Source organism: Ammospiza nelsoni, chromosome 24 (assembly GCF_027579445.1).
Source record: "Ammospiza nelsoni isolate bAmmNel1 chromosome 24, bAmmNel1.pri, whole genome shotgun sequence".
Taxonomy (NCBI): Eukaryota; Metazoa; Chordata; class Aves; order Passeriformes; family Passerellidae; genus Ammospiza; species Ammospiza nelsoni.
Genome location: NC_080656.1, coordinates 2,209,092 through 2,236,955, shown reverse-complemented (window position 1 = coordinate 2,236,955; position 27,864 = coordinate 2,209,092). Strand labels below are relative to the sequence as shown.

The 27,864-nt window shown below is 53.6% G+C and overlaps 3 protein-coding genes across 3 annotated transcripts in view; 2 read left to right on the top strand and 1 right to left on the bottom strand.

Moving 5' to 3' along the window:
* The first annotated feature begins 849 nt into the window (after window positions 1-849).
* On the top strand, window positions 850-6,639 carry DDX25 (DEAD-box helicase 25). Its single transcript, XM_059488312.1, has 9 exons — window positions 850-980; window positions 1,065-1,157; window positions 1,252-1,354; window positions 1,951-2,065; window positions 2,420-2,597; window positions 3,206-3,443; window positions 3,653-3,815; window positions 3,922-4,110; window positions 6,236-6,639. Exons 1-9 carry the CDS (start codon window positions 868-870, stop codon window positions 6,298-6,300), a joined length of 1,257 nt encoding a protein of 418 aa, XP_059344295.1. The 5' UTR covers window positions 850-867; the 3' UTR covers window positions 6,301-6,639.
* Window positions 6,640-7,619: 980 nt separating this feature from the next.
* VSIG10L2 (V-set and immunoglobulin domain containing 10 like 2) lies at window positions 7,620-12,943 on the top strand. The gene is made up of 12 exons (XM_059488451.1): window positions 7,620-7,689; window positions 7,764-8,117; window positions 8,859-9,143; window positions 9,777-10,052; window positions 10,185-10,460; window positions 10,726-10,986; window positions 11,074-11,367; window positions 11,458-11,760; window positions 11,958-12,080; window positions 12,154-12,178; window positions 12,275-12,447; window positions 12,772-12,943. Exons 1-12 carry the CDS (start codon window positions 7,620-7,622, stop codon window positions 12,843-12,845), a joined length of 2,514 nt encoding a protein of 837 aa, XP_059344434.1. The 3' UTR covers window positions 12,846-12,943.
* Window positions 12,944-14,595: 1,652 nt separating this feature from the next.
* The window catches only part of CDON (cell adhesion associated, oncogene regulated), a 59,514-nt gene continuing 46,245 nt past the window's right edge, over window positions 14,596-27,864 (bottom strand). Inside the window, exons 15-20 of the mRNA XM_059488437.1 lie at window positions 26,663-26,785; window positions 25,000-25,227; window positions 23,712-23,986; window positions 21,326-21,405; window positions 16,497-16,759; window positions 14,596-15,625 (exon numbers count right to left, since the gene is read on the bottom strand). Coding sequence (XP_059344420.1) covers window positions 15,459-15,625; window positions 16,497-16,759; window positions 21,326-21,405; window positions 23,712-23,986; window positions 25,000-25,227; window positions 26,663-26,785 — 1,136 coding nt within the window. The 3' untranslated portion in view covers window positions 14,596-15,458. The remainder of the gene's footprint in view (window positions 15,626-16,496; window positions 16,760-21,325; window positions 21,406-23,711; window positions 23,987-24,999; window positions 25,228-26,662; window positions 26,786-27,864) is intronic.

The window sequence follows — 27,864 nt, the reverse complement described above, 5'->3', positions numbered from 1 at the left end:
CGCTCCGGTGCCGGATGTTCCCGCCCCATCCGGCGGCCCGGCACTGTGGGACGGCTCCATGGCGGGGGCGGAGCGCGGGCTGCGCGGGCTCGGCCCGGCGGGCGGCGGCCCCGGCCCGGGCTGCCCATGGCACGGGGCCGCTCCGCGCCGCTCCGGCTCCCGCTGCCCCGGGCTGCGCTGGCCCGAGCGGCCCGGCCGGGGCACGGCCCGCGGGCTCGGCCTGCTCCCCGCGGCCCCCGCGCCGCCCGCGCCCCGGCCCGAGCCGGAGGACGAGGAGAGAGGTGGGTCCGGAGGGGATCGCGGTGCCCGCCCCGCTCCGAGCCCCGCCGAGCGCGGAGCGACCCCGCGGGGTCCCGAGGGAGAGGCGGCCCACGGCGTTGAGCCGTAATTGAACCAAGAGGGCGTTTAATCGAGAGGAGGGAAGGGCTCAGTGCGGTGCGTTTAGATGCTCATTTATGAGTATGGTGATAGTAAGTCTGGAATAATGGATGTTGCCTGCATTGTTTCTAATGAACCCTCAGAACAATAAGATATTCTCTGGGGAGAGAAGAGGATTCTCATTGCAAGCCCCTTGTTGTAAACTAAAACACAAGAAGTTCCACCTCAGTATGAGGAAGAACTTCTTGACATGGAGAGTGGCAGGGCGCTGGCACAGGCTGCCCAGGCAGGTCCTGGATTCTCCCTCCTTAGGAACATTCCAGACCTACAGGAACACGTTCTGTGTCACCTCCATTTGACCCTTCCTTGGAAACAGTTTGGACTGGATAATTTCCAGAGATCCCTCCCAGCCCTAATGATTCTGTGATTCCGTTTGTTTTATTTACGGAGTTGCTGCCTTTCCCAGTGCCGCTGGCTGAGCTGTCACTGATGAACAAGTTGATCCACACGTCCCTGGTGGAGTCCCAGCAGCACGTGGAGATCCTGCAGCGAGACCCCAGCTCCCCACTCTTTTCCATCAAGACCTTTGAGGAGCTGCCCCTGTGAGTTGCCACGGCCCTCAGCCCCACCATGCTCCAGCACACCAGCCTCCTTCACATGGGCGCTTGGGTGCTTTGTTTCCACAGGAAGAAGGAGCTCCTGCAGGGGGTTTATATGATGGGCTTCAACAGACCATCCAAAATCCAGGAGCAGGCCCTGCCCCTCATGCTGGCTTACCCGTGAGTAGGAAGGGGTGAGGTGGCTGAGCCCCGGCTCCTCACAGCATCCCAGCACCCGACCCCTGCATTGCACTAAGTTGCTTTTGCCTTGCAGGCCCCAAAATCTGATTGCCCAGAGCCAGTCAGGGACAGGGAAAACAGCAGCTTTTGTCTTGGCCATGTTGAGCAGAGCCAGTGCCAGCGAGAAATATCCGCAGGTAATGCAGGACAGGGAGAGCTGCTGCAGGAGGGGGTGGCCCAGGCGCCCAGGACGCTGCCAGGGGCAGAGCTCTGGGCTTTGTCCCAGTTCCTGTGTGACTTTACCCACTGGAGCGGGGTGATAAACCACCAGGGCCCAGTGGCAGGTAAGACCAAAGGCACAGTGCCCACCTCAGGATTGCCAGAGTGGATCAATCCAGGCTTCAACTACCCTGGAATTTAGGTTTTGATGAGCAGCTGCAGACACTGCTGCTTTCTGGTGGTCACATACTCCCAGTGCCCTCTCAGGGTGCAGAACCAGCTTTGCCAACAGTTTCCAGCCGTGTAAGATCTCCTTTTGTACGTGTGGACAGTGTGACTGAACTAGGGCACAGGAACAAGCTGCACCACGCTTCTGAGAGATGCATTTCCTCCTCCAAAAGAGCAGCAGCAGCTTCTTTCTGCCCCCGTGGCTGGAGCTGGGAACACAGCCCAGCTCCTGAGCCTCCAGCTATGCTGTGCTGCCCCATGCCCTGTCCCCCAGTGCTGTGGGATGCTCCTGAGCTCCTCTGCCCCATCCTGGGCCTGACAGCTCCTTCCTCTGCTCTCCTGCCAGTGCCTGTGCCTGGCTCCCACGTACGAGCTGGCCCTGCAGATCGGGCAGGTGGTGCGCGCCATTGGCAAGTTCTGCACGGACATCAAGGTGAACTACGCTGTCCGGGGAAACCGAGGTGAGCCCAGCCCAGCCCAGCTCCCAGCACTGCTGCACAAACAGGGAGGGGGCACAGGGATCTTCTCTTAGAGCCTGGAGCTACCAGGAACTGCCCAGACATCCATGAAGGGCAATAACATAGTGTCTGTCCCCTCTCCTGCTGAGGAGGCTTTCCATCATCACTGGCTGCTTGCAGACTCCCTTTTCCCACATGAGGGTGGTTCCCATGCCCCAAGGCTGTAGGGAAGTGTTGTGATGACCCCTTGAAGGCATCACTGAGCAGCCAGAGTCTGAGCAAGCCAAGGGAAAACACAGAGCAGCAGAGAGCTCCATGCCTGGAGGCAGCCAAATAAATCCTTTTGTCCCCTTGCAGTTCTGAAGGGCACAGTGCTGGAGGAGCAGATCATCATCGGAACTCCGGGCACCACCCTGGACTGGTGCTTCAAACAACGCATCCTGGACCTGACAAAGATCTCCTTGTTCGTGCTGGATGAGGCTGACATCATGATCGACACGCAGGGCCTCTCCTGTCAGAGCATCCGCATCCACAGGTGAGGATTGCTGAGAGCTGCTGCCCTGGTTCCCTGCTTTCCCTTCTCTCCTGTAGCTTTAGAGGAGTCTGTTACCAAAGGGCTGTGAGAGTGTGCCCATGGTGCCAAACAGGTTTGTCCACAAGTCTGTCTTTCTGTGCAGCTGCGTGCACTGGACACACAGGAAGACACTTCACCTTGTTTAGCTTTCCTTTGAGCTGTTACAGGCTCACATTGACTCACAGAACCATAGAATGGCCACAATTGGAAGGGACCTTAAAGCCCTTTCCCATTGGCAGGGACACCTTCCATTAGACCAGGTTGCTCAGAGCTCCATCCAGCTTGGCCTTGCACACTTCCAGGGATCCAGGGGCAGCCACAGCTGCTCCGGACAACCTATGCCAGGGCCTCACCATCCTCACAGGGAAGAACTTCCTCCTAACATCTAAACCTGTTTTCTTTCAGTGTGAAGCCATTCTCCCCTTTTCCTGTCACTATAGACTCTTGTAAAAAGTCTCTTTCCATCTTTGCTTCCCTTTCCATTGAAGGCAACACAAAATCAGTTTAAATGAGGGTTTCTGTCCTTTTCCTGGGACAAAGGGGATGACAGAGCTTTTTCCCTTCCCCAGGGCTCTTCCCAAGAGCTGCCAAGTGCTGCTGTTCTCAGCCACTTACAAGGAGCCTGTTCGGGCCTTTGCTGAGCGGATCATCCCCGACCCCATCGTGATCAAGCTGCGGGAGGAGGAGCTCACCCTGAGCAACATCAGGCAGTACTTCATGGTGTGCCAGAGCTCAGACGAGCAGTACAAGGCCCTCTGCAACCTCTATGGCAGCTTCACCATCGGTCAGGTCATGATCTTCTGCCAGGTAAGGGGCCTGCCTGGGAGAGTCCTCTCCCATTGGGAATAGCTGGGATGGGTCATTTTACAGTGTGGGCACAGTGGGCTCCTCACAAGACCCCCAGACCAAAGGAGCAGCCCCCAGGGGAGTGTTGAAAACTGCCATGAGCTCCCTGAAAAGGGGCAGGGCACTCTGGAGAGGGAGCTGTTGGCCTCAGCCTGTCCGCGTGTGTGCAGACCAGGAGGATGGCAGACTGGCTGTCGGGGAAGATGAGCCGGGACGGGCACCAAGTGGCCATCCTGACAGCAGAGCTGACGGTGGTGCAGCGGGCCAGCGTCATCCAGCGCTTCCGTGAGGGCAAGGAGAAGGTCCTGATCGCCACCAACGTCTGTGCCAGAGGTATCCTGCCCCAAAACGCACCAGGCCTGCTGTTCTTCCACGTGGGCCTGAGCAGCAGATCCCGTGGGACGAGGTAACCCAAGAGGATCCTCTCCCTCTGTTGCAGGCATTGATGTGCAGCAGGTGACCACGGTGGTGAACTTTGGGCTGCCCATGGATCAGGACGGCGAGCCGGACTTTGAGACCTACCTGCACCGCATCGGGCGGGCCGGGCGCTTCGGGCACCGCGGCATCGCCTTCAGCGTGGTGCAGAGGGAGACCGTGCCCCTCGTGCACAAGATTGAGGAGTATTTCCGTGAGTATCCGTGACCGTGCTCACAAGGGTTTGCAGGTGGAGAGAGAGGCGAGAATGTTGATTCCATGATCGGAAGGCTTGATTTATTATTTGATGGTGTATATATTACATTATGACTATAGTAAAAGGAATAGAAAGAGAAGTTCTCAGAAGTCTAGCTAGAAAAGAATGATAACAAAGGAGCTCTCTCCAACTCTGTCTCAGAGAGAGCTTGGTCCTTGATTGGCCATTAATTGTAAACATCCAAGATGGGCCAATCACAGATGCACCTGTTGCATTCCACAGCAGCAGATAACCATTGTTTACATTCTTTTTCTGGGGCTTCAGCTTCCCAGAAGGGAAAATCCTAAAGAAAGGATTTTTATGAAAAGATGTCAGCGACAAGTATCAACACGGATCTGCTGCTCCCAGAGGCAGGGCTGGGACTGGGATCCCCTCCATCAAATTTCTGTACAGCTGCATGCACTGGACACACAGGAAGACACTTCACCTTGTTTAGCTTTCCTTTGAGCTGTTACAGGCTCACATTGACTCACAGAATCATAGAATGGCCACAACTGAAAGGGACCTTAAAGCCCATCTTGTTCCCACCCTTTCCCATTGGCAGGGACGCCTTCCATTAGACCAGGTTGCTCAGAGCTCCATCCAGCTTGGCCTTGAACACTTCCAGGGATTATTCCCTGTTGGCAAATAGTCCTTGTCAGGCTGCTCCTCTCCCCAGGGCTCATCTCACTGGGAATGGGTGACAGATACAGCTTTTAGAGTGATTTTTGCTCCCCAGCAGGCAAATTTCCCAAGAAGCAGCCCTGGAGGTTGTGTGCAACTTGCAGGGGATGTTAGCAGTAGCCAGGATGCCTCAGCACCTTTTTTTTTCCCTCTTTCAGGCATTTTCTCTGCCTTTCCTTGCAAGCGCTTGTCACAGGGGACCGAGTGCCCCAGCTCAGCTCAGCCCTGGCTGTGGGAGAGGAGATGGCAGCTGTGGAAATCTTTCCTGAGTGGAAATTGATTGTAACTTGCTAACATCAAGAGGATTTTCATGGGATTTGCCAGATGCCAGGGCTGCACTGATGGTTTTTTGAATCCCAGCGCCTGTTATCCCTGTGATTTTTAGAGGAAAGAAGGTTATAGAAGCCTTCTGATGGGCAGGAAACTGTGTCCATTCCACACCTCCAGCCTCAGAGCCACTCAGCCCTCTTGGTTCTTTCAAATACTCACCTGTCCTTGGAACCTGGAGTGAGCCTGAGGCAGACACCAGGCAGAGGAGACACCAGCCACACATTCTGGCAGAGATTGTTGCTGTGGAGTAGAAGCAGTGAACAGCTGGAACAGCTGGCTTGTGGATGAGCCCAACCACAGCCACGGGCAGCAGGAGCCAGTGTGAGGATGAACCCCCAGCAATCTGACTTGTGCTTTTCATGTTGTGGTGTTGCAGTTGGAGGGTGCAGACCCTCCCTGTCCTGTGTGGCTGGGGAGGTGGGAACAGGGAGTGGGGGCACATCAGGGGCTGAGCTCTGTGCTGCTGCTGCTGCTGCTGCTCTGATCCAGCTCCCCTCCTGCTTTGTCCCAGCTGATTTCCCTGCTGACCCCATTTCCCCTGTGTGATGGTGTTCACAGGGGGCTGAGGATGAGGGAAGAGATGAGGGTCTGACTCCATGTTTCAGAAGGCTGATTTATTATTTTATTATATGTATTATATTAAAACTATACTAAAATAATAGAAGAAAGGATTTCATCAGAAGGCTGGCTAAGAATAGAAAAAGAAAGAATGATAACAAAGGTTTGTGGCTTGGACAGAGAATCTGAGCCAGCTGACTGTGATTGGCCATTAATTAGAAACAACCACATGAGACCAATCACAGATGCACCTATTGCATTCCACAGCAACACATAATCAATGTTTACATTTTTTTCCTGAGGCCTCACAGCTTCTCAGGAGGAAAAATCCTAAGGAAAGGATTTTTCATGAAAGATGTCTGACACCCCTGCAGTTTCCCAGCTGGTTTCCCTGCTGCAGTGAGCACTCAGGAGCTTCCCAGCTGGCGTGGGGCACTCGGGTGGCACAGACAGTGCTCAGGGGAGCGAGCTCTGCACTCACATCCCATCAATTGCTCTTTCCTTCCTACAGAGACCACGATCAAGCAGCTGGATCCCTACGACATGGACGAGCTGGAGAAGCTTGCAGCTGAGTGAGGAGCAGGGATTCGTTCTCCCAAATCCAAGTTGTAGTTCTAAACAGGAGGAAAAGTTACAGGGGAAGACTTCCCGGTTCTCTTGTATTCTGAGGCTGTTGAGTTCTGTTGTGTTGCCTGAGGAGAGGCTGGAGCGAACCTTGTCTCGCTAGGTGGCAGCAGGAATCCACTGCTGCCTCCCAGATCCCGGGGCAAAATCCGAGTATTCAGGGTCCCGGCAGTGCAGGGGAGAGGTTGGACCCCCGCGGGTTCCAGAATCCAAGTGTTCAGGATCCCATCGGTGAGAGAGAGAGGTTGGACCCCAGGGGTCTGGAACCCAAATGTTCGGGGTCCCAGCAGTGTGAGGACAGAAGTTGGACTCAGGGACAGGTGTTTGTGCCCTTGTTAATCTTTAATAAATGAAATTGTTTGTAATCACCAGGGTGGCTCCTTCTTTACCAGAATTCTCTGAAATATATCAGCCCTTGCAGGTGAGGTTTGATTAGGTCAGTGTTGACAATGGTGTCATTTATTGGGTTGGCTACTGCGCCCTGCTTTCCTCATCCAGATTTCTATCCAAACCCAACCCGGACAGGCACAAAAAGTGACCAAAACATGATGAGAGTGCAGCCAGAGGTGGAAGCAGGACCTGGTGGTAGCAGGAGGGAGCCTGGCCCTGGCTCTGCAGTTCCTTGCCACCAGCTTTAACCCTTTGGGGCATTTCAAGCCTCCTTGTGGAGAGTACACACATTTAGTATTAACAGTGTGGTTTTGGTAATTCTAATTAAAGGATCAGTGAGGGAGATGGGAGATGCAAGGTAGTTTTCCAGGCTCTGCTGGGTGTTCCCTGATCCCCCTCACCACGTGCACCCCCAAATCCCCCCTGGCTTGCTCCAGCCCCCTGGCATTGCGTTACGGCACAGCCGCCCCTATCAATGTTTGATGGTCTGGGGCGTTGCAGACAGTGGGAGATGAAATATCAAACCTTGCTCCTTGCCTGGCTTCCCCAGCTCCAAACCCCCCAGCTTTGATCACAGGGGAGTGGCAGTTTATTTTCCCCTCCTTTAGCCAAAAAAATATTGTGTGTGGAAGAGAGAACACTCGGATTAAATTCTCACGTGGGGGGGAATGCAAGGATGCTGCCATTGCCACAGCAAGTGCGCCGCTCCTCAGCCCTGAGATTGCAGTGGTGGCAGTGGCGTCGGGTTCCCCCTGTGCTGGCAGGTTGATAAATAATTAACAGTTAATCAGGGCTGGGCTTAATTACCCGGGGGTAACCGGAGAGCAGGTCGTGCCGGAGAGCGCAGCCCTGCTTCGGCGTGCGGTGCCGGACATGGCGCCATGGAGCGCGGCCGGGCACCGCCGTGGAGGGGGCCCTGGATCCTGATGCTGCTGCCGGCGCTGGCGGGGGGTGAGCACCGACCTGTCCCTGCATTTCCCGGGTGGGGGCGAGCGGGGGCCTGACGGAGGCGCTGCCCCGGGCAGGGCAGCCGCTGGCGGCCGGCGAGGCGGCCTACGAGGAATGGCGGGCGACGGGCGTGCGAGGCCGGGCCGTGGAGCTGAGCTGTGGGCCCGCGGCCGCGGCCCCGCCGGCCGTGGTGTTCTGGAGCTTCACGCCGCAGGGAGAGGGGCTCCCGCGGGCCGTGGCCGTGGGCTCGGGCAGGGAGGTGGCCGTGGCCCCCGGCACGGGGACGCTGGGCCGGGTGACGCTGCGCAACGGGACGCTGGAGCTGCGGGAGCTGCGCGTGGCCGCCCAGGGCCGCTTCCTCTGCCAGGGGCTCTTCCCAGAGCGGGGCCGGCTCCGTGTGGGCTATGCCGCCGTCCTCCTGCGTGTCCTGGGTAAGTCCCTGGCTGTGGCCAGCCTGGGGGGACCTGCTGGCCAGCAGCAGCCAGCATCACACTCTTCTAGATCGTGGTAAAGCCCAGTCCCTTGCCCAGTGGCCAACAGAGCCATCCACTGGCCAACAAACACCCCCTAGCCAACAAAGGGCTCCACAAGTCCATAAAGTATAGCACAAGCCAGCAAAGTGCCCCACTAGCCAATGCAGGGTCCCACTAGCCAGCATGGTGGTTCACTAGCAACTGTAGTACCCCATTCACCAACCAGGCACCCCACTAGTTAGTGGAGTACCCTACTTGCCAATGTAGTCTGTCTCTAGCCAGCAAAGCATCCTACTAGCCAACATAACACACCACTAGCCAATATAGCATCCCATCAGCCAAGGTTGCTCAACGCAAGCCAACATAGCACTCATCAGCCAGCCCAGAGCTCACCATCAGCCACCAAACCTCCATTGTCTCCTAGTGTAGCCCCCTACGAGCCAACATAGCAGCCCACTAAGCCACCCTCATTTCCTTGCCCTGGCTACCCAAGCATCCCAGCACCCCAAACTGGTCCCAGTAGCTCCCCCAGCCCATGCCCACAGCCAGGGTGCCCCTCACTAGCCTGCAGGTGTCCTCACTACCATTCCACTGGCTGCTGTGGCACTTCCTGGCCAAACAATCTGTCTGGGTGGGGGGCATGGGTGGTTCCCGGGGCGTTCTGCTGTCTGTGGGGCCGCTCACACTCGGTGCCCCCAGTGCCCGTGTCCAAGCCCTTCGTGCGGCCGACGGCGGCGGCGGCAGCGGAGGGGGCGGCCGTGGCCCTGACGTGCACCGTGCGGGAGGGGACGGAGCCGCTGAGCTTCTCCTGGCAGCACCAGGAGCCCCGGGGGGGTCCCTCCGTGTCCCCTGCGGGGCTGGGGGGCTCCAGGGCAGAGCTGCAGCTGACACCTGCCAACCGCAGCCACACGGGCTGGTACATCTGCACCGCGAGCAACGAGGTCAACAACCGCAGCAGCGACCCCGTCTACCTGGACATCGTCTGTGAGTGCCCTGGGTGCCACCCACCTTGGGGAGCCTCAGCCACCAGCTGGGGGGCATCTTCAGGGCTGGGGCATCTTCAGTGCTGGTGGCATCTTCAGGGTTGGTGCCATCCATGGCATCTTCAGGGCTGGAGCCATCCATGGCATCTTCAGGGCGGGTGCCATCCATGGCATCTTCAGGGTGGGTGCCATTCATGGCATCTTCAGGGCTGGGGCCATCCATGGCATGTATGTGGCCACCACAATGCTCTGTGGTTTGCCCATGGCCACTGAGCACGCTGCCACCATGGTATGTCCATAGCTATCATGGAACATCCATGGACATCATGTGTGCTGCTACCGTGATGCCTCTGTGGCCACCACTATGTCTCTGTGGCCAGCAGGGTATGGCTCGTTGCTTTGATGTATTCATGGCCGTCACTGGCATAACGCCTCTCCAGCCACCATGGCCACTGTGTGTGCTGCCACCACAATGCAGCCGTGGCCACTGTGTGTCATGGTGTGCTCACAGCCCTCATGGCGCACCCTTTCTAAGTGGCCTTTGCTGCCCTTCCCACCAGTGGGAGGAAGCCCAGGGAGGGCTGTGTCCCCTCTGTGGGGCTGTCCCTGCCTGAAGGGCCCCGTGTCCCCGCAGATGGCCCCGATGAGCCGGCCATCCGTGTGGAGCCCTTCTCCCCAGAGCAGGGGGGCTTCTCGGCGGGCGAGCGGGAGGACGTGGTGCTGAGCTGCCTGGCTCCCTCCAACCCCCCCAGCCGCTATGTCTGGCTGCACAACGGCTCCCAGGTGCACGTCGGCCAGACCTACGTGATCACCGCCATCGCCCGTGCCCAGGCGGGCACTTACACCTGCCTGGCCGAGAACAGCCACCTGCAGACGCGCACGCAGGCCACCATCGTCCTCACTGTGTACTGTGAGTAACCCCGGGGGGCCCTGGGTCCCCACAGGGCGAGCCGGACCAGCGCAGCTCCCTGGTGAGGATGTGGGAGGGAGGGTGGGGCTGGGGGAGCCCACGCTGCCCCCCAGTGCCCATGGTCTCCTGCAGATCCGCCCGCCGGGAGCCCCAGCTGCTCCGCCCTGGCCTCCGATGACCAGCGGGATGTGGCCCTGCGGTGCCGCTGGCTGGGGGGCTTCCCCCCGGCCCGGCTGCGCTGGGTGGGCCCCCAGGAGGAGGAGGAGGAGGAAGAGGGGTTGATGGGGACCAGCTTTTCCATGGCCACCAGGATCCAGTCAGGGGCAGCCACCAGGAACGGCAGCTCCTTCTCCTGCCTGGCCTCCCACCCCGCGCTGCCACTGGGGGCTGCATGTGGGACCACCCTGTGTGAGTGACAGTGGCCCCATTGCCCCCCAGCCCCCTTTGTGACCCCCTGGTGTCACCCGGGCCGTGGCCAAACCACGGATGGGCACTCCAGGGTGCTGCTGCCTTTCCTGGCACCTTCAGCCCCTCCAGCTTGCTCCAAAAAGGGGACGCTGTGGCACGGCCGGGATTGCCGAACCCCCCTCACCCTGGGGTGGGGGCATCTCCTTTTTGGGGTGCTTTGGCCCAGCGTGGCGGTGCCCCGCTCCGACAGCGCTCCGTCCCGCAGGGGTCCCGTCGGGCAGCCCCAGCTGTGCGGCGGCGGCCACCAAGGGGGACGAGTTCGTGATGCTGCGGTGCCGCTGGGCGGGGGGCGCGCCGCTCGTCACCCTGCGCTGGCGGGACAGCGCGGGCCGGGCCCTGGGCGACCCCGCGCCCTCCACGGCCGTGGTGGTGCTGGGCACCGACGGCAGCCTGGGCGGCCGCGAGTTCGTCTGCGAGGCCGCGCACCCGCTGCGGGCCGCTGCCGCCGAGTGCCGCCTGCGGCTGGGTAAGCCCGACCCGTCCCCACCGTGCCACCGTGCCACGGCGGGGTGGCACCTCCCGGCCGATGGTGTGCCCCCTTGTCGCCGAGCAGAGGTCCCCGAGCTGCAGGCGGAGAGCGAGGTGGCGGTGCTGGAGGGCGGCGAGGCGCAGCTGGCGTGCCGGCATCGTGGCAGCAGCGCCGGTCTCGGTGCCACGGTGGCTTGGTACGACCCAAAGGAGCGGGAGGTGACACCGGGGCTGGCCAAGTACCAGCTGGAGCAGGGAGAAGAGTGGGTCAACCTCACGGTGCGGGATGCCGAGTGGCCGGGGGACAGCGGGACCTACCGCTGCACCGCCACCAATGCCGTGGGCACCGCCAGCCTCCCCGTGCGCCTCCGCGTGGACCGTGAGTCCTGGGAAGGGCAGGGGTGGGCTGGGGTATCAAGGGTGGCCTGGGGGCATCGAGCCCCTCCTGCCGGGCGCCATCTCGCCGCAGGGTACCCGGCCCCGCCCAATGTCACCATCAGTAAGCTGCGGTACACGCGGGCGCGCACCGAGGTGCGGCTGGAGTGGCGGACGCAGGGCGCCGGCAACCTCACCGGCTTCGTGGTGCAGCGGCGCCGAACCAAGAAACCCCTCCGGGAGAGCGCCAGCCCCTGGGAAACGGCGGCCGGCGACATCGAGCCGCACTCCCGCGACCGGCGCCTGGGGGGGCTGGACCCCGCGGTGCTCTATGCTTTCCGCGTCCTGGCCGTCAACCACCGCACGGCCGGGCACCCCTCCGAGGTGCAGACGCCAGGTGAAGCGGGCAGGGGCTGCTCCGTGGGGGCAGAGCGAGGGGTGAGCGGAGCAGGGCACCGTTTCCATCGCGGTGGAGCTGAGGAGCCGAGTGTGAGCAGCCGTCAGCAGGTTTCAGGCACAGGCTCGCACCTCGCCGGGCCGTTCTGGGCTCTGCCCGTCCCTGCTGCCTGCCATGTTCGCTCTGCTCTCTTCCAGCCGAGCCTCCCTTCGAGGCCTACCCGGCGGTGACGGGGGCGGCGGTGGCCGGGATGCTGGTGGCCAGCGCAGCGTCGCTGCTGGCCGTGCACTGCATCGCCCGCCACAGGGACACCCTCCCGCGTGAGTGCGGGGGCTGCTCGGGGCCACAGCCCGGCCCCCGACCCCCGAACGTGACACCCATCTCCCTCCGCAGGGCTGCACGACCTGCTGTTCCGCACGTGAGTGCCCAAAGCCTCTGTGCCACCTCCCGTGCCCGAACCCCTCTGTGCCACCGCCCGTGCCCGGGCACCAGCGAGCCCCCCGTGTCCCCGCAGGGCCGGGACCGGAGAGCAGGAGCCCGTGGGCACAGCGGAGGACGCTGAGGGAGCCGCAGGCGGCGAGGAGGAAGCAGGGCCAGCCCAGGGAGACTCGAGTGCCCCCGGTGCAGCACCGGGTGCCGAGGCAGCACCAGCACAGGGAGAGCCGTGTGCCCCGGGCACAGCAGCAGGTACCGGGGCGGGCTGAGGGCAGAGACACCTGCCCTGCTGAACCAGTGCCCACCTGCCCCAGTGCCCACCTGCCCTGCTGACCAAGCACCCACTGCCCTGCTGACCCAGCACCCACTGTCCCACTAACCCAGCACCCACCTGATAATGCTGAGCCAGCACCCACCTGCCCCAGCACCCAACTTCCCCACTGACCCCAGCACCCACCAACACCCACCTGCCCTGCTGAACCAGCACCCACTGCCCCGCTAAGCCAGCACCCACCTGCCCTGCTGAACCTGCCCCACTGACCCAGCACCCACCCGTGGCTCCCGCACCCCTTGCAGAGCCGCCCTCCGCAGCACCAGGCAGCACGGATGACCCAGTTAATGTCACCATCACCGTGACAGCGACACCGTGACCACTCCTCATTTCCCTGTCCTGCTCTGTCCCGCACCACGGGACGGCAGCACCCACCTGTGCGCCTCGGGCTGGCTCCATTCCCGCACCCGGCTCAGCCCCTCCGGCTCAGCCCCGGGGCTGCAGTTACTGCTGGAGCTAAAATAAATATTTAGGCTACAATAAATAGTTTCTCACCGATGGCAGGAAAAAAGGCCGAGGGCCGAAGCGCTGCACTCAGCCCCAGGGCTGGCATCGACTGGGGATGCTGCCTGGGGACTGTGCTGAGCTTCCTGTGGTACAAGAACAGCCACAAAGCTTTTTGTGGGAAGGGGCCTCATCTTCACCCCCAGGCTCCCCAGTATCAGGCCAAACCACAGGAGGTTAAAAATAGTGACTGGAGATGTTTTTTTCCTGCATTGGAGCAGGCACAAAGGGAAGCAGGGTCCAAGGAAAGTGTCAGGCAGTTCCCAGCTTTCCTGAGTCCTCATCCTCTGCTGTGTGTGGACACAAGGGCACCTTGGGCCATTTTCTGCTGTATTTGGTTAATAATAACCCATTGGGAAGTATCAAGCCACACAAACCAACCTTGATCACTGCCCACAGAGTATCAATCCCCACATCAGCCATAAAGCAGCATTAATCCCTTTATCAAACCACCCCCAGAAATACAAACCCCACCCAAACCCCCTGCAAAACCATCACTTCCAAACACAGAACATTCTAGAGGGATATTACAGCTTCTCTGGAAAACACAGCATCTTTATCTGACACACCCACAATACAGGGGAGATTTAAGCAAAGTTGTTTAAAACCATGGTTCAATTTCAGTGTTTGGGGAAAACGAAGCAGCCACAGTTAAATCCCAACAACTTGTGGGCCAATCTCTGTGGGAAAAGGGGAAAGGCTTGCAGCAGATCCTGCAAAAGGAAAATCCAGGCTGGGAGGATGAGATAAACAAAAAAGGGAGGAGGGAGATTTGTGATGGCTCTGGGGTATGTGGCAGCCAAAGCCCATGGGTGTGAAGTCCATGGTGTGCAAAGACATTTGGGATAAGGCAGCTCTAGCTGGGAGGAAGCACAACCCAATAAAAGGGCAAAAGAATAAATATAACCACGAATAATGCAACAGAGAGGCTTTGGGGAGAGCTCAGTGTGGCCTTCAATTACCTGAAGTAGGAGGGAGATTGATTTCTTATACAAGCAGATATACAGGACAAGGGAGAACGGTTTTCCACAGCCAGAGGGCAGGTTTAGATGGGATATTGGGAATAAATTCTTCCCTGGGAGGGTGGTGAGGCCCTGGCACAGGGTACCCAGAGCAGCTGTGGCTGTCCCAAGTGCCCAAGGCCAGGTTGAGTGGGGCTTGGAGCAGCCTGGGATGGTGGAAGGTGTCCTTGCCCATGGCAGGGGTGGGATGGGATGATCTTTAAGGTCTCTCCCAAATCAAACTCTGCTGGGATTCTATGAAACATAAAAAAACCCCATCCCAACACTTGGAGCAGCCCATGGAGCTGCTGCTACCAAAGCAGATCTCAAGGCCTTCCTCCTCACACAAACACCACTCCCCAAACCCTGTGGCTGCTGGAGCTGCACCAGCAGCCCTGAGCTCCCCAGGGCTTTGGAGAGCTGCAGCCAGGCTGGCACAGCTCCCTCCCTTCCACACTGGCCAGGGACACCCTGCTCTGGGCTGCAGGTGTCACCCTGGGGTGGCCATCTCTGAAAATTGTGCTTCATTTCTGGGGCTTTGCACTGTGACTCGTGTGAGGGGAGTGCTTTGCAAGCACTGGTTTGGTTTATTTACTGGGATTAAATTTGGAAAGGAAAAAACACCCACCCAAGCCCTGCAGGTAAGGTTGCAGCACCTCCATCGTGCTGTGTCCAGGATGGGCAGGTTCCTCACAGTGCCCAGGGCTGCTGGGAGCTGTTTCACCAGGACTGGTTTCATTTCAGAGCTATCCAAGCTGTCAATAATCCCTCAAACCAAGAGTTGAACTGGATTTTGTCTTCTGTGAGTGGGAAAGTGAGACAGGCTGGATTTCCACCTGTACTTCTGCAGAAGGGTTATTGAGCACTTAAAGACACAGTCACTGACTCAAGTTCTGCTTCAAGCTGCACAGGACAGACTCAACCAAGGCTCATTTTTCTTACTGATCTTCTTATTTCTTCATCAGGATCTTCCCAGAGAAAGCAAGAGAGGCCAGGAGGTATTCATGGAAAGGAGGGTTCCAGTGCCATGTCACTGAGCTGCCAGGGAGGTGGCAGCTGTTGGTCATTTCAGACCTGCTTAAATCCCTCTCTTGGGTTCCTCAGAAGTGCTTGTCCCACTGGTAAACTGCCATGGAAACACACTCCACATTTCCCATCCTCATTCTTTATATTATTACAATTCTTTTTTATGCACATAACCAGGCTAGATTTGTGGTGTGTGGGGGGGAAGAAAAAAAAAAAACAACAAAAAAAGGCATTTCAAGGCATAAATAATATAAAAAGGCAACCATTTTGAAACCAAGATACATTCATATGACACTACTACAAAAAATAAATAGTGACTCTCTCTGTTATAATTAACATCCCCCCGTGACTCCCTTTCAGCGGTGCAGTTCCTGGCCTTGAGTGGGGACACGGTCACTGCCTCAGGTTTCCTGCAGCTGGAGCTGACAAAGGTCCCCAGAACCATTTAGGGTGACTCCGGATGAACTCCATCCTGGTTTTTCCTTACAGTCCTTGGAAAGAGGCTGAAGAATGAGGGGACTCCAACTCAAAATGTGGTTCGACGTTTCCGAGTGCAGGAAGCTGCTGCCTGCAAAGCAAGAGCAGGGTATGTGGTTGGGTTGGGTTTTTCAGATTTTCTGTCAGTTTAACAGAACCACATGCCCCAAAAACTCTTTAATTCCAGTGGGTGATGCTCTTTTGGCTCAGGCTCATTCCCACCATAGCAGGCACAAGCACAGGGCACAGGCTCTATCCCAGCACAGCACCTGTATGGAACAGCTCAGAGGAGGTTCCAGCACTGGAATAATAAAACCTGCTCTGAGATGAACACAGGTTTGAAATAATGCTGAACCTTTAGGATTCATTAGCACGTGGTCACAATTCACAAAACTGCTGCATTCACCCCAAATCAGCAACAGCTCCAGGCATGTGGTGGAAATGGGTCAGTGAGGAGTTCATGGCACCAAGGCCACACTCCTGGTCTGGCACACCCTGCCAGAGCTGTGTCCACCTAAACCTCCCTTCCCTTCCTGCCTGGGGGAGCTGCCTGATTTCGGCACACAAGCAGCAATGATTCCAGGGTGGGATGAGGAACAGGTTCTCTTTCCACCAACAGAGACCGCGTCCCTCCCTGTGCCAGCTCCTGCCTCCAGGGTGGCTCTGGGATGCTTGTGTCCTGTCAGGGCCACTGGGTGTGCTGTGAGTGCAGCATCCATCAGTCACAGCCTCCTTATGTGTCAATGAGCCCTTCTGAGAGGCATCAATCACAAGGGCAGGACAGGAGCACGCACTGCAGCAGCACCGCTCCCACTTTCCATGATGGAAAGGCGGGACGCTTCACCTTCCTCCAAGCCTGCTCTTACAGGTGTTTAATTACTGGCTTCCCTGCAGTAAATTAAGCTCCCTACAGAACATTCCCAGCCTCCCAGGCAGGTGCTATCCTCTGAGGGGTGCCTCACCGTCCATGCAATCCACGGAGAGCTGCTGGCTGATGCCCTCCCGACAGCAGGGACGCTGTGCCGGGGGCTGCTCCGCGCTCTCGCCGCCCTCCTCCTGCTCCAGCCCGGCGCTGCACTCGGGGCCGGCCGGGGCCAGGCACATGGCCACCATCACATGGGGGCTCAGGGGCTTCATCTCCACGCCCTCCTGCTGGAAAGGGGCTCCCAGGGGCACCACGGGCAGCGTGCTGCTGCTGAAAGTGCCGTTGGTTTTGGTGAAACACCTGCGGGAGGGACAGAGGGCAACGTTACTCAGAGTGGCTTCTTCTCCCCTTCCTTCTTCCCTCCCCAGCTTTTAAATGTTTTACCATATCAACGATCAGAGCATCTGTCAAATCAGTTTGAAATATATTTGTGAAGCGATTCTGACATTAAGAAAAGAATTGAGTGTTTTTTTTTCTCCCAGCAGACAGCTGAAAACATTCAAAACACGCTCAGTTCTTTCCCCCATCAACTGAGACCCAATGACCTGACTTGGGAGTCCATTTCTCCATCAAAGCAACTCCATAAAACATGTTTTCACTGCCAAGATAAAGAGCTCAAACTTGAAACACAAGCAGCACACTTAGGTAACTTGAAAAATAAATACTAAGTGTTATTGGAGTGAATGCAAATTAGAAAAATAGATGCAATATAACAAATTTAACCCCCCTGTTCTGCTGTGTAAGTCAGACTGTGGCCCTCTAATACCTGTGTAAAGCTGTGGCACTGAAGTTAAAGTGCTGAATCAATTGTTACAGCTGAGGTATTTAAGCTTTAAACAAAAAGTAGCAGGACTTTGACACACATAGCATTCTAGTATGAGGGAAAACACCTCAGTGTTTGCAGCCCCATGAACAATGTGGCCTCAGGGAACGTTTATATAAACAATTCCTAAGAAAGCCATAACTACCCAAAAAATAAAAGGTTCACTTGTGCAGCTACCACAAATTTTGAGAAACTACACATCAAGATGCTCCTTGTTATGTGGTGTAAGACAGAGATGGATCTGCACATAAATGCATGGAAATAAGGATGGAAAGTGTTCACAGCCTCCAGTGACACCCCAAAATGCCCCTGTGAAAGCTGAACAAGCTCCAGGTCTTTATGTGCTGGTGCAGATACAACTCTGAGCATCCTTTCTCTTTTTTCTGACCAGATGTAAACCCATCTCTCACCTGCTTTGCTCACAGGGATCAGCGCAGTGCACTTGCTGTCCATCATCCCTGGGGCTGTTTAAGACTGCATTTGGGGTTACAAAAATGGATCCCTGGGACCTGCCTGCTCAGCAAGGAGCACTGTGTGCTGCTCCACACTGATTCTGGCCCAAACCTGAGCAGAGCAGATGAAAAATTGCTGAAAATGAGGAAAGATGGACTGAGACAGCAGTGCCAGGGCAGCAGGCAGCAGAGCTGACACTGACAGCAGCCCAGCACTGAGCTCAGAAGGGTTTCAAACCAGGACATGTTAAGCTTGGCAGTCTCAGTTAAGTCCTGCCCAAGTCCCACAAACCACTTTTATGCCATTAAAAAAGTCATGGCAATAAGGAAAACCATCACACTGGAGGGACCTGTCCTACAGCCCTGCCTAGAGCCTCAGTTCACACCTGAAACCTGATCAAAACCTGGGATCAATACTGACAGAACTGAAAGGGCAACAAAACACCCAACAACACAAATAAACCTGTCAGAGGAGGAGCTGTCATGAGCTTCCCTCAGGCAGATGCTTCACCTGCAAAGCCAGAACAGGACAAATGGGTTCCCTCTGGAGCCTGCTCCCCTCCCAAAAGCTGTGAGGATGGAGCAGCACTAAGCTTCAGCCTTCGCTCTCCTATTTTGTCCTCCCACTCCTGTAACTGCCTCCAAAATCATTATTCCAAGTACCAAAATACCACAGAAGCCACTGGAGAATCCACATGAAACACATCTGGTCCTCAAACAAATCCATTTATTAGTTTGCCTTTCTCTCCGCAGAGGTTTTGACTGCACTCACTTATTATTTAGGAAAAAAAGCTCAGAGAAACCCATCTAAATGTTTGGGTTTGCATGTTTTGGGGGTTTCTTCTTAAAGATACAGGGGTCAGTGAAGTTCTCTGTGTTATTGTAAGAGCTTGAAGGATGTTTCAACAGCAGTTCAGCCTTCTAAGCTTCAATAACCACATTTTGATGGAAACTAGCCATGGGGATAACCAGAGCAGAGTGTGGAGGAGGAGTGATGCAAAATCCCTGCTGGGAAAACACATCTTCTGTCAATTCTTAATACTGAAACCCTACTAAACTATAATCTAAAAAAAAATAATTTAGATGAAAAAGCTGGAAAAACAAACTGATGTTCCTACATCTGTATTGTGTATTTCAGATTTCTGATCAAAATAGAGTGAATTTGCAAAGGGGAGAGATCTGCAAAAGTGTAAATTCCTCTGCAAACGTCAGGTATCTTGAGAGCTTTAGCACAAAGGCACAAGAGAAGAAAAAATATCAATTCTCAATCCTGTCAACCACAGGCTTTGTCCACAATAGCAAAGTGGGTCTCCAGTTTTCAGCAGCTTCTCCCTCTGGCAAGGCTCCACGAGAAGTTATGAGGGATAAAGTGCTAATTTAAACAGAAGACCCAGGGATTTCAGCACTGAAATAATAAAACCTGCTCTGAGATGGCTGTTGCTGAAAACAGCTATGAAATAACGCTGAACCTTTAGGATTCATTTGCACGTGGTTACAATTCACAGAACTGCTGCATTCACCCCAAATCAGCAACAGCTCCAGGCATTTGGTGGGAATGGGCTGGTGAGGAATTTGTGGCACCAAGGCCATAGTGTGATCTGGCACAGCCTGACAGAGCTGTGTCCACCTGAACCCCCTCCCTCCTGCCTGATTTCAGCAGGGATTCCAGGCTGGGATGGGGACAGGGGGACAGTCCTCACCTGTGCACTGGGGCTGAACAGAATGGGGAAAACTCCAGCCTCAAATTCCCAATTTCCAAAACCTACTGGGCTGGCTGCACTAACCCAACAGGCCTTCCTCCTCCTCCTCTGCTCCTCCTCCTCCCCCTGGGCACCCCCAGCTCCCTGGTGTAAAGCTGAGGCACGTCCTGGTCCCCTCCTCTCCCCTCTCCCATGTCCTCTGTGCATTCCCCCAGCGGCAGCGCAGGAACAGAGCGGTCCCTGCCGTGCAGCTCTCGGCCAAACCGAGGGTAATGATCCCCTCCGGGCCAAGGCAGCTCCCAGGGACAACTTGTTTCTCTGTCAAGCAGTCAAATATAGAAAGGGGCTGTGAAAACTCAAAGTTCAGGCCCTGCTGATGACCCGGCTGGGAGGAGCAGCGCAGTTGCAGAGGATGGAACTCTTTCCCTCGCTTTCTTAGGGGGAAAAAAAAGAGCAAAAAAAGAATTAAATGTGTTTAACGCTGGAAGCAAGCTCTTAATTACAGTGTAACACATATGGCATGTTCTAAATTACCACGAGGCTGCTGCACAGCCTGCTGGAAATCACAGCACTGGGGTGTGAGGGAATTCACTGGGCTTTCCTGAGACCTGCCAGGGACACTGGGCCAGGCAAGGCATGCCCAGCTCCCCCTGCCAGCATTTCACTGTCATTCCATATTTATGGAAGGAAGAAGGATTCAATGCTCATTATAAGTGATATTTTAAAAAGCAAAACTATGAAAATGAAGTAAATGCATTTTCTGCCTTCAACAACACCTTGACTGTTCAACAGGGGTTGGACTTCATGATGTTTGTGGGCCCAACTCAGAATATTCAATGATTCAATGACTAATTTCAACTCAGCTTAGCCAGATGCACACCTAAAGGCAGCTGAAGATTTTAACAATACTGAAAAATCAACGTATGATTGAAAAAAAAGCCCAGAACCTACCAGCAGAGCAGCCCAGCTTGTCTGACTTTCAGTCCTATTTCTAATCATTAAAATAACCAGAGATTGAGTCAGAAGCCTAAGGAGGATAATAATTCCAAAAGTGAAAACTCAGTAATTTTTATTAGGTTTCTGACTCCCAGCTACAATGCAGAAGACAGATTTTCCCTAATTCTACACAAGAATCCTTTTTCATATGAAAAAAAATGTATCCCACTCTGACAATGGTGGGTCATCTCCTCCTGAAGGCCTCAAGAACTTCAAATCCCATGTTTTACAAAGAACAGCATTGTGAAAGCAAAGGAGTGAGTTGGTTAGTGTTCTTCATGTCAGGAAGTGTAAAATGTAGAAGACCAATTAAATCCAATTTGACAAGCTCCCTATGGAATGATTTTTGTTATCTCAGAACTGAAGAAAAACACAGGAAATACAGATTTTTTCTAAAATCCAGTGCCCAACCTGCCTCACTTCTCAGAGAGCATCAGAGGAGCATGTTGAGCAAAGTGAGCTCTGGAATTTTAACAACTTGTTATATTCTATCCTACGGAAAATCTTCAACTGCCCTCCAGGTCATCCATGGAGCTCCTTGTGCTAGCCAGGACTCCAGCTCTCATCTTTTGTCAGCCCCAGCTCCACCTCAGCACACAGAAGGAGGGCTGTTCTCTGGGCAGGTCATTTCTCACCTGTGACTGTCATTTCTCACCTGTTATTGTAATTTCTCACCTGTTACTGTCAAATCTCACCTGTGACTGTCATTTCTCACCTGTGACTCTCATTTCTCACCTGTGACTGTCATTTCTCACCTGTTATTGTAATTTCTCACCTGTTATTGTCATTTCTCACCTGTTACTGTCATTTCTCACCTGTGACTGTCATTTCTCACCTGTTATTGTCATTTCTCATCTGAGATTGTCATTTCTCACCTGTGACTGTCATTTCTCACCTGTTATTGTTCCGACAATTCCGGCAGCTGATGCACTCCGAGGGGTCAGCCTGTGGCACTGCCGTGTACATCCCTCCACCCTGCAGCAGGAAGGATTAATAATTAATGATTATAAATCAAATCACTGCAGGGACACCCAAGGGCTCTTGGGCTCAGTTTCCCCACTCTGACCGCGTTATCAATGCCCTGCTCCGGGCTGTACGTGGCACAGCAACACTGAGCGATTGTCCAAAGGCCAGGGGAGGGCTTTGCCAGTGTGTGTGTCAGGGAAAAGTAAATAACTGCAGCTTAGACAAGTATGTGGTCATTTCCCTGGTCTGTTTTCAGCTTAATATGCTGAGGTTTAATTTAATAAACACGCTGTAAATATATTTATTTTTAACGCTGATGACAGACACGAAAGCGAATTGCTGTTCATTAGCACGCAAGGCTTGTTTAGGGAGACAGAGGATTAAATTTGCAGGGCTGATGTCACACACAAACCCATCCCACTTTCCTGTAATTACTCCGATTAGATCAGTTTACTTCACTACACTGATTTTTGAACCGTTTGGTATTTGCACAGATGGGGTAATTCCTCAGCCAGCAATGACTCCGGGTGAGAGGGATTTTGTGTTGTTGGTTTTGGCTAACGGGGCCATTACAAGCCAGTTGAAATGCCCAGATTAACACATACCTCATTGTTGGGGACCAGGCAGACAGTGATGTGGGAGCCACTCCAAGGGGGCTGCAGAGCCAGGCTCCTGCCCTGGGCTCCAGGAGGGAGCCAGGCTGGGAAGGCTCACCTGGCTTTTGGCAGCTCAAGTGCCAGGCAACTTCTAGCAATCCCTATTTTTGCAAAAACAGAGCTTACCCTGAAGTTTTTGAGGGATAGGGAGCCCTGAGGAAATGCCTAATTAGCCTTGATTGCCATCCTGGCCAGTTTCTCCCTTCCTCATTTAAGCCAATCATTGAAACAATAAAGAGCAACCTAACAGGATCAGAACATCCTGTTCCTCTGCCTCGCCCACGTGCCAGCCCCAGCCCTTCTCCACGGCAGAGATCCTGTGACTCAAACTTTCCTAACAGGGAGTGGGGAAAGAAAGGCTCAACCCCATCACCTGCTCCCAGCAGGACAGAGGTGTTGGGTGGACACCTCATGGCACAGAGGAGCTCCAGGCACCAAGACCTGTGTCATTATACATGTATTTCATTTTTCCCCCCAAGAAAATAAAAATGGAATGGACAAAACTTAATGCAAACTCCCAGTCTTTCTCCTGGGCAGGCTTTTGAGCACTGCAAATTCTCTCTCCCTGAGGGCTTGGAGATTTTTGGAGAGTTTCATCCACTGGGAGGTTGGACAGGACAAGAAAAACCCAGTTTGGGCCTTGGTTGTGCTTGAAAACAACCAAAAATGGGCACTTCTTGCTCCATGGGTAGGCCAAGGGCAGAATGGGGTAAAGAACTGACTGGTCTGGGCTCAGACTGGAGGGAAGTGAAGTGGCAACTACTGTGCAAGTGCTAATTTGTTGTTCAATAAAATGAAGTGCTTGTGCTCAATTACCAACACAAACAATAGACCCGTTTTTTTTCTCCAGAAACAGCATGGGTTATTCAGACTTTTGAACTTTTTCTTTCAGTTTTCCTGGGCAATGTTCACAGTTTTGAGTAAGTTTAGTAAGTTTGAATGCAAGCCATCTGTTTCCATAGACAATAATGAAATCATTATTCTCTCTTGGAAACAGGACATGTTTCAGCAAATGAAGTATTTTTCCACAGCATACAAAGGCTGGGTCGCAGACTGAAATTAGTTTTTAATTTTATTTTCAATTTCAAAACAAAAAACGAGCCTGTCTCAACAGTCACAAACAGGGGACTGAAAAAAAAGGAAAAAAAGCAGTTATGGCTGTGCTGCAGCTCAAGATGTATGGGGCACTTCATTCCATGGAACCTCCTGCGCCATTCGTGCTTTGCCATAATTAATAGCACTGCTCAGAGTTACAGATCTGAAACAGGTGGGGGAAAAACGGGTGATCCATAAAGCTGCAGAATAAGCAGCTATAATTAAATGTATTTAACTTGGAGATTGAGAAATACCATATGTACAAGTAAAGTATCTCAGCCCAGCACTGAGGCATTCTCAGAGCTTACATGCTGTTAGGAGGAGGGTAGAGGCAGATTTCCCAGAGTAAGTGGAATTCTTGCTGTCATCTGATATTCTCAAATGAAAACCATGATGTTTGTATCACAAATATCAGCCCAGTTGCTTCCTCTGGGATAAGGAATTCAGTGGAACTGGCTGTTATCAGTGGATGAGTATTCCCCCACCCAAACTAAGCCTGCTTCCACAGCCCCTGAATGAACCCCACGGTCTGGGCTGAGCCTCCCACCCGGCGTAGGACCTTACGTTCACAAGGTGATGGGGATGCTCATAGTCCATGTGTGTTCTGGACAGGGAGTTGGTGTGCCCTGGGTACAGTCCTGCTCCTCCTGCACCCATGATGCCATTGACCCCGTTGGTAACTTTGTGGTGGAGGTGGGGGCAGCCGTTGCTGAGGCCGTTGCTGAGGAAGCTCCCGTGGATGCTGCCGTTGACCCGGCTGGTCCCGGGCAAGGTCGTGTACTCAATCATCTGCCCACTGATATCTGCCCCTTGGTACAGGTAGCCTGGAGGGTCGTATTCTGCAAAAGACATTTCTACTGAAAGCACTTCTACTGAGCAACCCTAAAAAATAAAGAAACTTATTTTTTCTTTCCCCAGCTTTTGTGAGCTAACTCTGCTATCCAACTGCTTAGCATACATATGCATGTAGACATGGAAAACAGCCACATCCTGGAGAGCAGGCCAGAAATGTTGGTCTGGAAGACCTGGCCGATGTCAATCACTACAAGAGCATCCTAAAACCAGGCCTTTTGTATCACCAACAGCCCTTCTGTGGAATCTGCTATAAGCTGCTTCCAGAAGATCTCTCTGGGCTGCAGCTGAAGATACTATCTTTATTATCTCCTACATTTCTCTCTGTAGGAGAGTAAGAGTATTTAAAAATAACCACAGGCCGTGGCAAGAGCAAGGCTGATTTATGCACAAGGAGCAGAAAAGGCCAGGGCAGAGATTCTGCTGGCTCTGGGTTGCTGGTGGGCGCAGAGCACCTTGCAAAGCTCCTGCTCCAGGCTCCTGCTCATTAATGAACAGGTTTTCCTTATTAACACCTCTCTGGAACACTTGGCCATTGCATGCCATCTCATTGTGCAGGGACTAAGAGGTAACAAGGGACTTGTCCTAGAGCTGCAAGTTCTCTTTCTTCCAGATGCACTCAGGAAAGGGAGAGATCCAGGATTTAACTCTCCGCAATTTTAATAAGTGATTACGATTACACACATTCTGCCTATGCAGAGGCTCAAAGTTAAACACAAACTGCAGAAAATTTGCCCAGGCCTTTCCCACACCATTCTCTGGGTGAAACTGCATCACAGTCCTCCAGGGACCCAGCAGGACAGGGAGCATCAGTGTGAAGAAATGGAGACACTGCTCTTAAAAACCCAAGCTGCACCTAAGTCCCACTTGGAAGTACAAGTCTCTACAGAAATGCAAGCTGGCTCCTAACAGGAAACTGCTTCCCACCCATAAAACGCAGCATGGACATTCCTAATTTTACCCTGGTAATATTTTCCCCGTGAAACCAACCCCCACTCACTCTGCATGGCGTTCTGCTGCCGGTTCTTCCAGAGGCACATGGCGATGAAGACGATGAGGATGAGCACCATGACGCCCAGGACACAGCCCACGATGAGGTACAGCATGTCCCCACTGCGCACGGGGCCGCTGGCAGCCACGGCCCCGCTGCCCCCAGCCCGCTCAGGGGGGCTGGGGGGCGTGCTCAGGTCTCTCACTGGGTACTCAGACGCTCCTGGTGTGCGTTTCACTGGGTGAGGAGAGACAAGGACATGAACATCCACTAAATGCATTTTCTAAATGTGTTTTTTTTCATCGTGAAATGAAAATAATTACTGAGTCTGAGTCCCGATGCCTCGCAAAGAAAGCTTCCAAGTCAACGCTAAATCCTGCAAGGAGAATGCCAGCTCCTATTGGGTAATAACTGTTTGCCTTGGAAAATGGTGATTATCCCCTGCTCACCCGCTCCTTGAGGTCACTGGAACTTTAACGAGCCGCTCGAGGTACCCGTGGCTGCAACTGCTCTAACTCTCAACTTGAAAGAGCACAAATCTTTCCACTTCTGAGGTCAGGAGAAACCTCAACACTCATTTCTCTCGCCCAGACTCTGCCAGATGACCTACCCTTATCTGATGTGAACCCTGCTAACCCCCTTTCCAAACCACACAGCTAAAGATCAACCAAGAGATGAACAGAAAATCACTGAAAATTAGATGCTGCTTCAACCCAGGAACTGCATTTACATTAGTTTCCAGTACACCACAGTTCAGATTGATTTCATTTGACACTAAAACCCTAAAAGAGGTGCCTGGCTTAGGAGTGAAGCTGGTCAGAGAGAGACAAACATCTCCATGCAGGTATGCTGGATAAGCTGGATCACCCTTACAAGCCTCGGGGAGATAAATTTTAAGGAAGAGACAGAGTGAATGACAGATTACATCTTGCCCATTTTAAAATTAGAGAAGAATATTATATTCCTTGCAGGAGGGAGACCAACTGTGTGCACAGCCTTGAAGCCCTGCAGCTCCTACTCCTTCCTTCAAAGGTTTCACTACTCACTTCACTGAATTTTGATGCTTCCGCTCCCAGAGGGCGTTTTTCTTTTTTTTTTTTCTCAAACATTTTTTTCATAGCACTGCATTTGAAGTTTACTGTCTGCATTTTCCCTTTACAGCCTTACTTGGTTTTAGAGATTAAAGGAGACAGGAATTCTTCGCAAAATAAATGTGACTGCCATATCTGACACTTCCCGAGAACAGTACAAACTTTGTGCCAGAGGCATGCAGGATTAGGGATGGAGGCAGCCAACACAGCCATCAATTGCTGTGGTCTGCACTTATACAACGTGTCACAGAGCCCTGAAGACATAAAACAGATGTACAAATCAATTCTGTCATCTTGAGGCGCATGGTTGTCTCCTAAGGAGAGGCCATCAGCAGAGCAGAGGCAGCAGCGCTATCTCTGAGGGCAGGCAAAGCTGCAGAGCTCTGCTCAGAGCCTCAGGAGTGCAAAGGATCACTTTCCATATGTTCAAAACAATCCCAGCTTCGGAAGACAAAACAATCCTCCGAAACATTCCAGAAAATTATGGTCATCCTCGCAGCTGACTTTTGTGCTGCACAAAAATCCCCCCAGTGGATCTTTCCCGTCCCAAAGGCCAGCCCAGCCCGGCCCCACAGCCTCACCTTTGGTCTCGCAGATCATCACGTTGCTGTACTCGCTCTCCCCTCCCTCGTTGTAGCACTGCATCTTAATGTCATAAGAAGTTTCAGGCTGCAGGTGATTGATCAGGTGCCACTGCTTTGTACCTATGGAGGGGACAAAAAGTAAATTGCAATTCATTTACCCATAGGAGCCAGAATTATGGTAGAGTGCATTGCAGGGACCTTTTCTACCAAATGCAAGGGCACTGCAGCTTGTCTTGTTAGCACAAAAATCTTCAGTAGTAGTTTATGGATTTAACTGAAACCATGGTCCACAAGTGGCATCCCTGCTCATGACAGAGGGCTGGAACTAGATAATCCTGAAGGTCCCTTTCAACCCAAATCATTCCATGACTCTCTAAGACGTGTGTTATCTTGTGAAATTGATTATTAGAAGGACCTTTTGATGAATTAATGTGAGGGTTTTTCAGTATTTTCTTTCAAAGAAAGTCATTCTCTACAAAAGCCGTAACTCACTAGACTCAAAACCCAGACATCCAAATGTCTACACATGTGCATTTAAGTTCAACAGCAGTCCTGTGCACCCTAAACATGGAACTGTCAGAGGGATGGGTTCAGGGTGGATTATGCTGATTCTTTACAGTACACTGGGCAAATAACAAGCAAAACTGGCACACAGAGCTTGGGACAAGGAAGAACTTGGCTGTGAACAGACTTTCTAGAGGCGCAAGGTACCACTGCAGCCATGGGTGTAACATGGAAAAGACACATCTGAGTTGCTCAGTTTGGTTGAAACCCCAAATAATTGAAGGTGCATTTTATGAACCATCCTGGGAACGCAGCAAGGCTGTCCTGGTGCCACTGCCCCTGCAGAGCCCAAGCCCCAGCCCCAGCCAAGCAATCTTCTCTAATAGGATGGTTTTGTCATCTCTGGCCCCCGGCCAGCTTTTCATTTAGACACCCTCCTGAAGCACTGAGCACTTCAGGATAAATCACTCCCAGTTTTTACTTTCACGGGCTTGTGACAAATTTTACTAAACAGCGACCCTTTTTTTTTTTTTTTTGGAGGGGGAGTTTAATTAACTGTTTGAGTGCTCTTAATCCCTCTTGGAAAATACCACCTTGAACTGTTTCCACTGTTTCTAAGGAACTGTCTACCACCTACTGATTTAAGCATTAATAAAAGGGCTCGGGCGTGCTCGGCTGTCACCGTGATGCTGCTC

Coding starts and splice junctions, on each gene's coding strand:
- VSIG10L2 (XM_059488451.1), top strand. CDS start 7,620: ATGGAGCGCGGCCGGGCACCGCCGTGGAGGGGGCCCTGGATCCTGATG. Junction 10,461..10,725: donor TGCATGTGGGACCACCCTGT/GTGAGTGACAGT, acceptor TCCGTCCCGCAG/GGGTCCCGTCGGGCAGCCCC. Junction 11,368..11,457: donor CGTGCGCCTCCGCGTGGACC/GTGAGTCCTGGG, acceptor ATCTCGCCGCAG/GGTACCCGGCCCCGCCCAAT.
- DDX25 (XM_059488312.1), top strand. CDS start 868: ATGAACAAGTTGATCCACACGTCCCTGGTGGAGTCCCAGCAGCACGTG. Junction 1,158..1,251: donor CCCCTCATGCTGGCTTACCC/GTGAGTAGGAAG, acceptor TTTGCCTTGCAG/GCCCCAAAATCTGATTGCCC. Junction 2,066..2,419: donor CGCTGTCCGGGGAAACCGAG/GTGAGCCCAGCC, acceptor GTCCCCTTGCAG/TTCTGAAGGGCACAGTGCTG.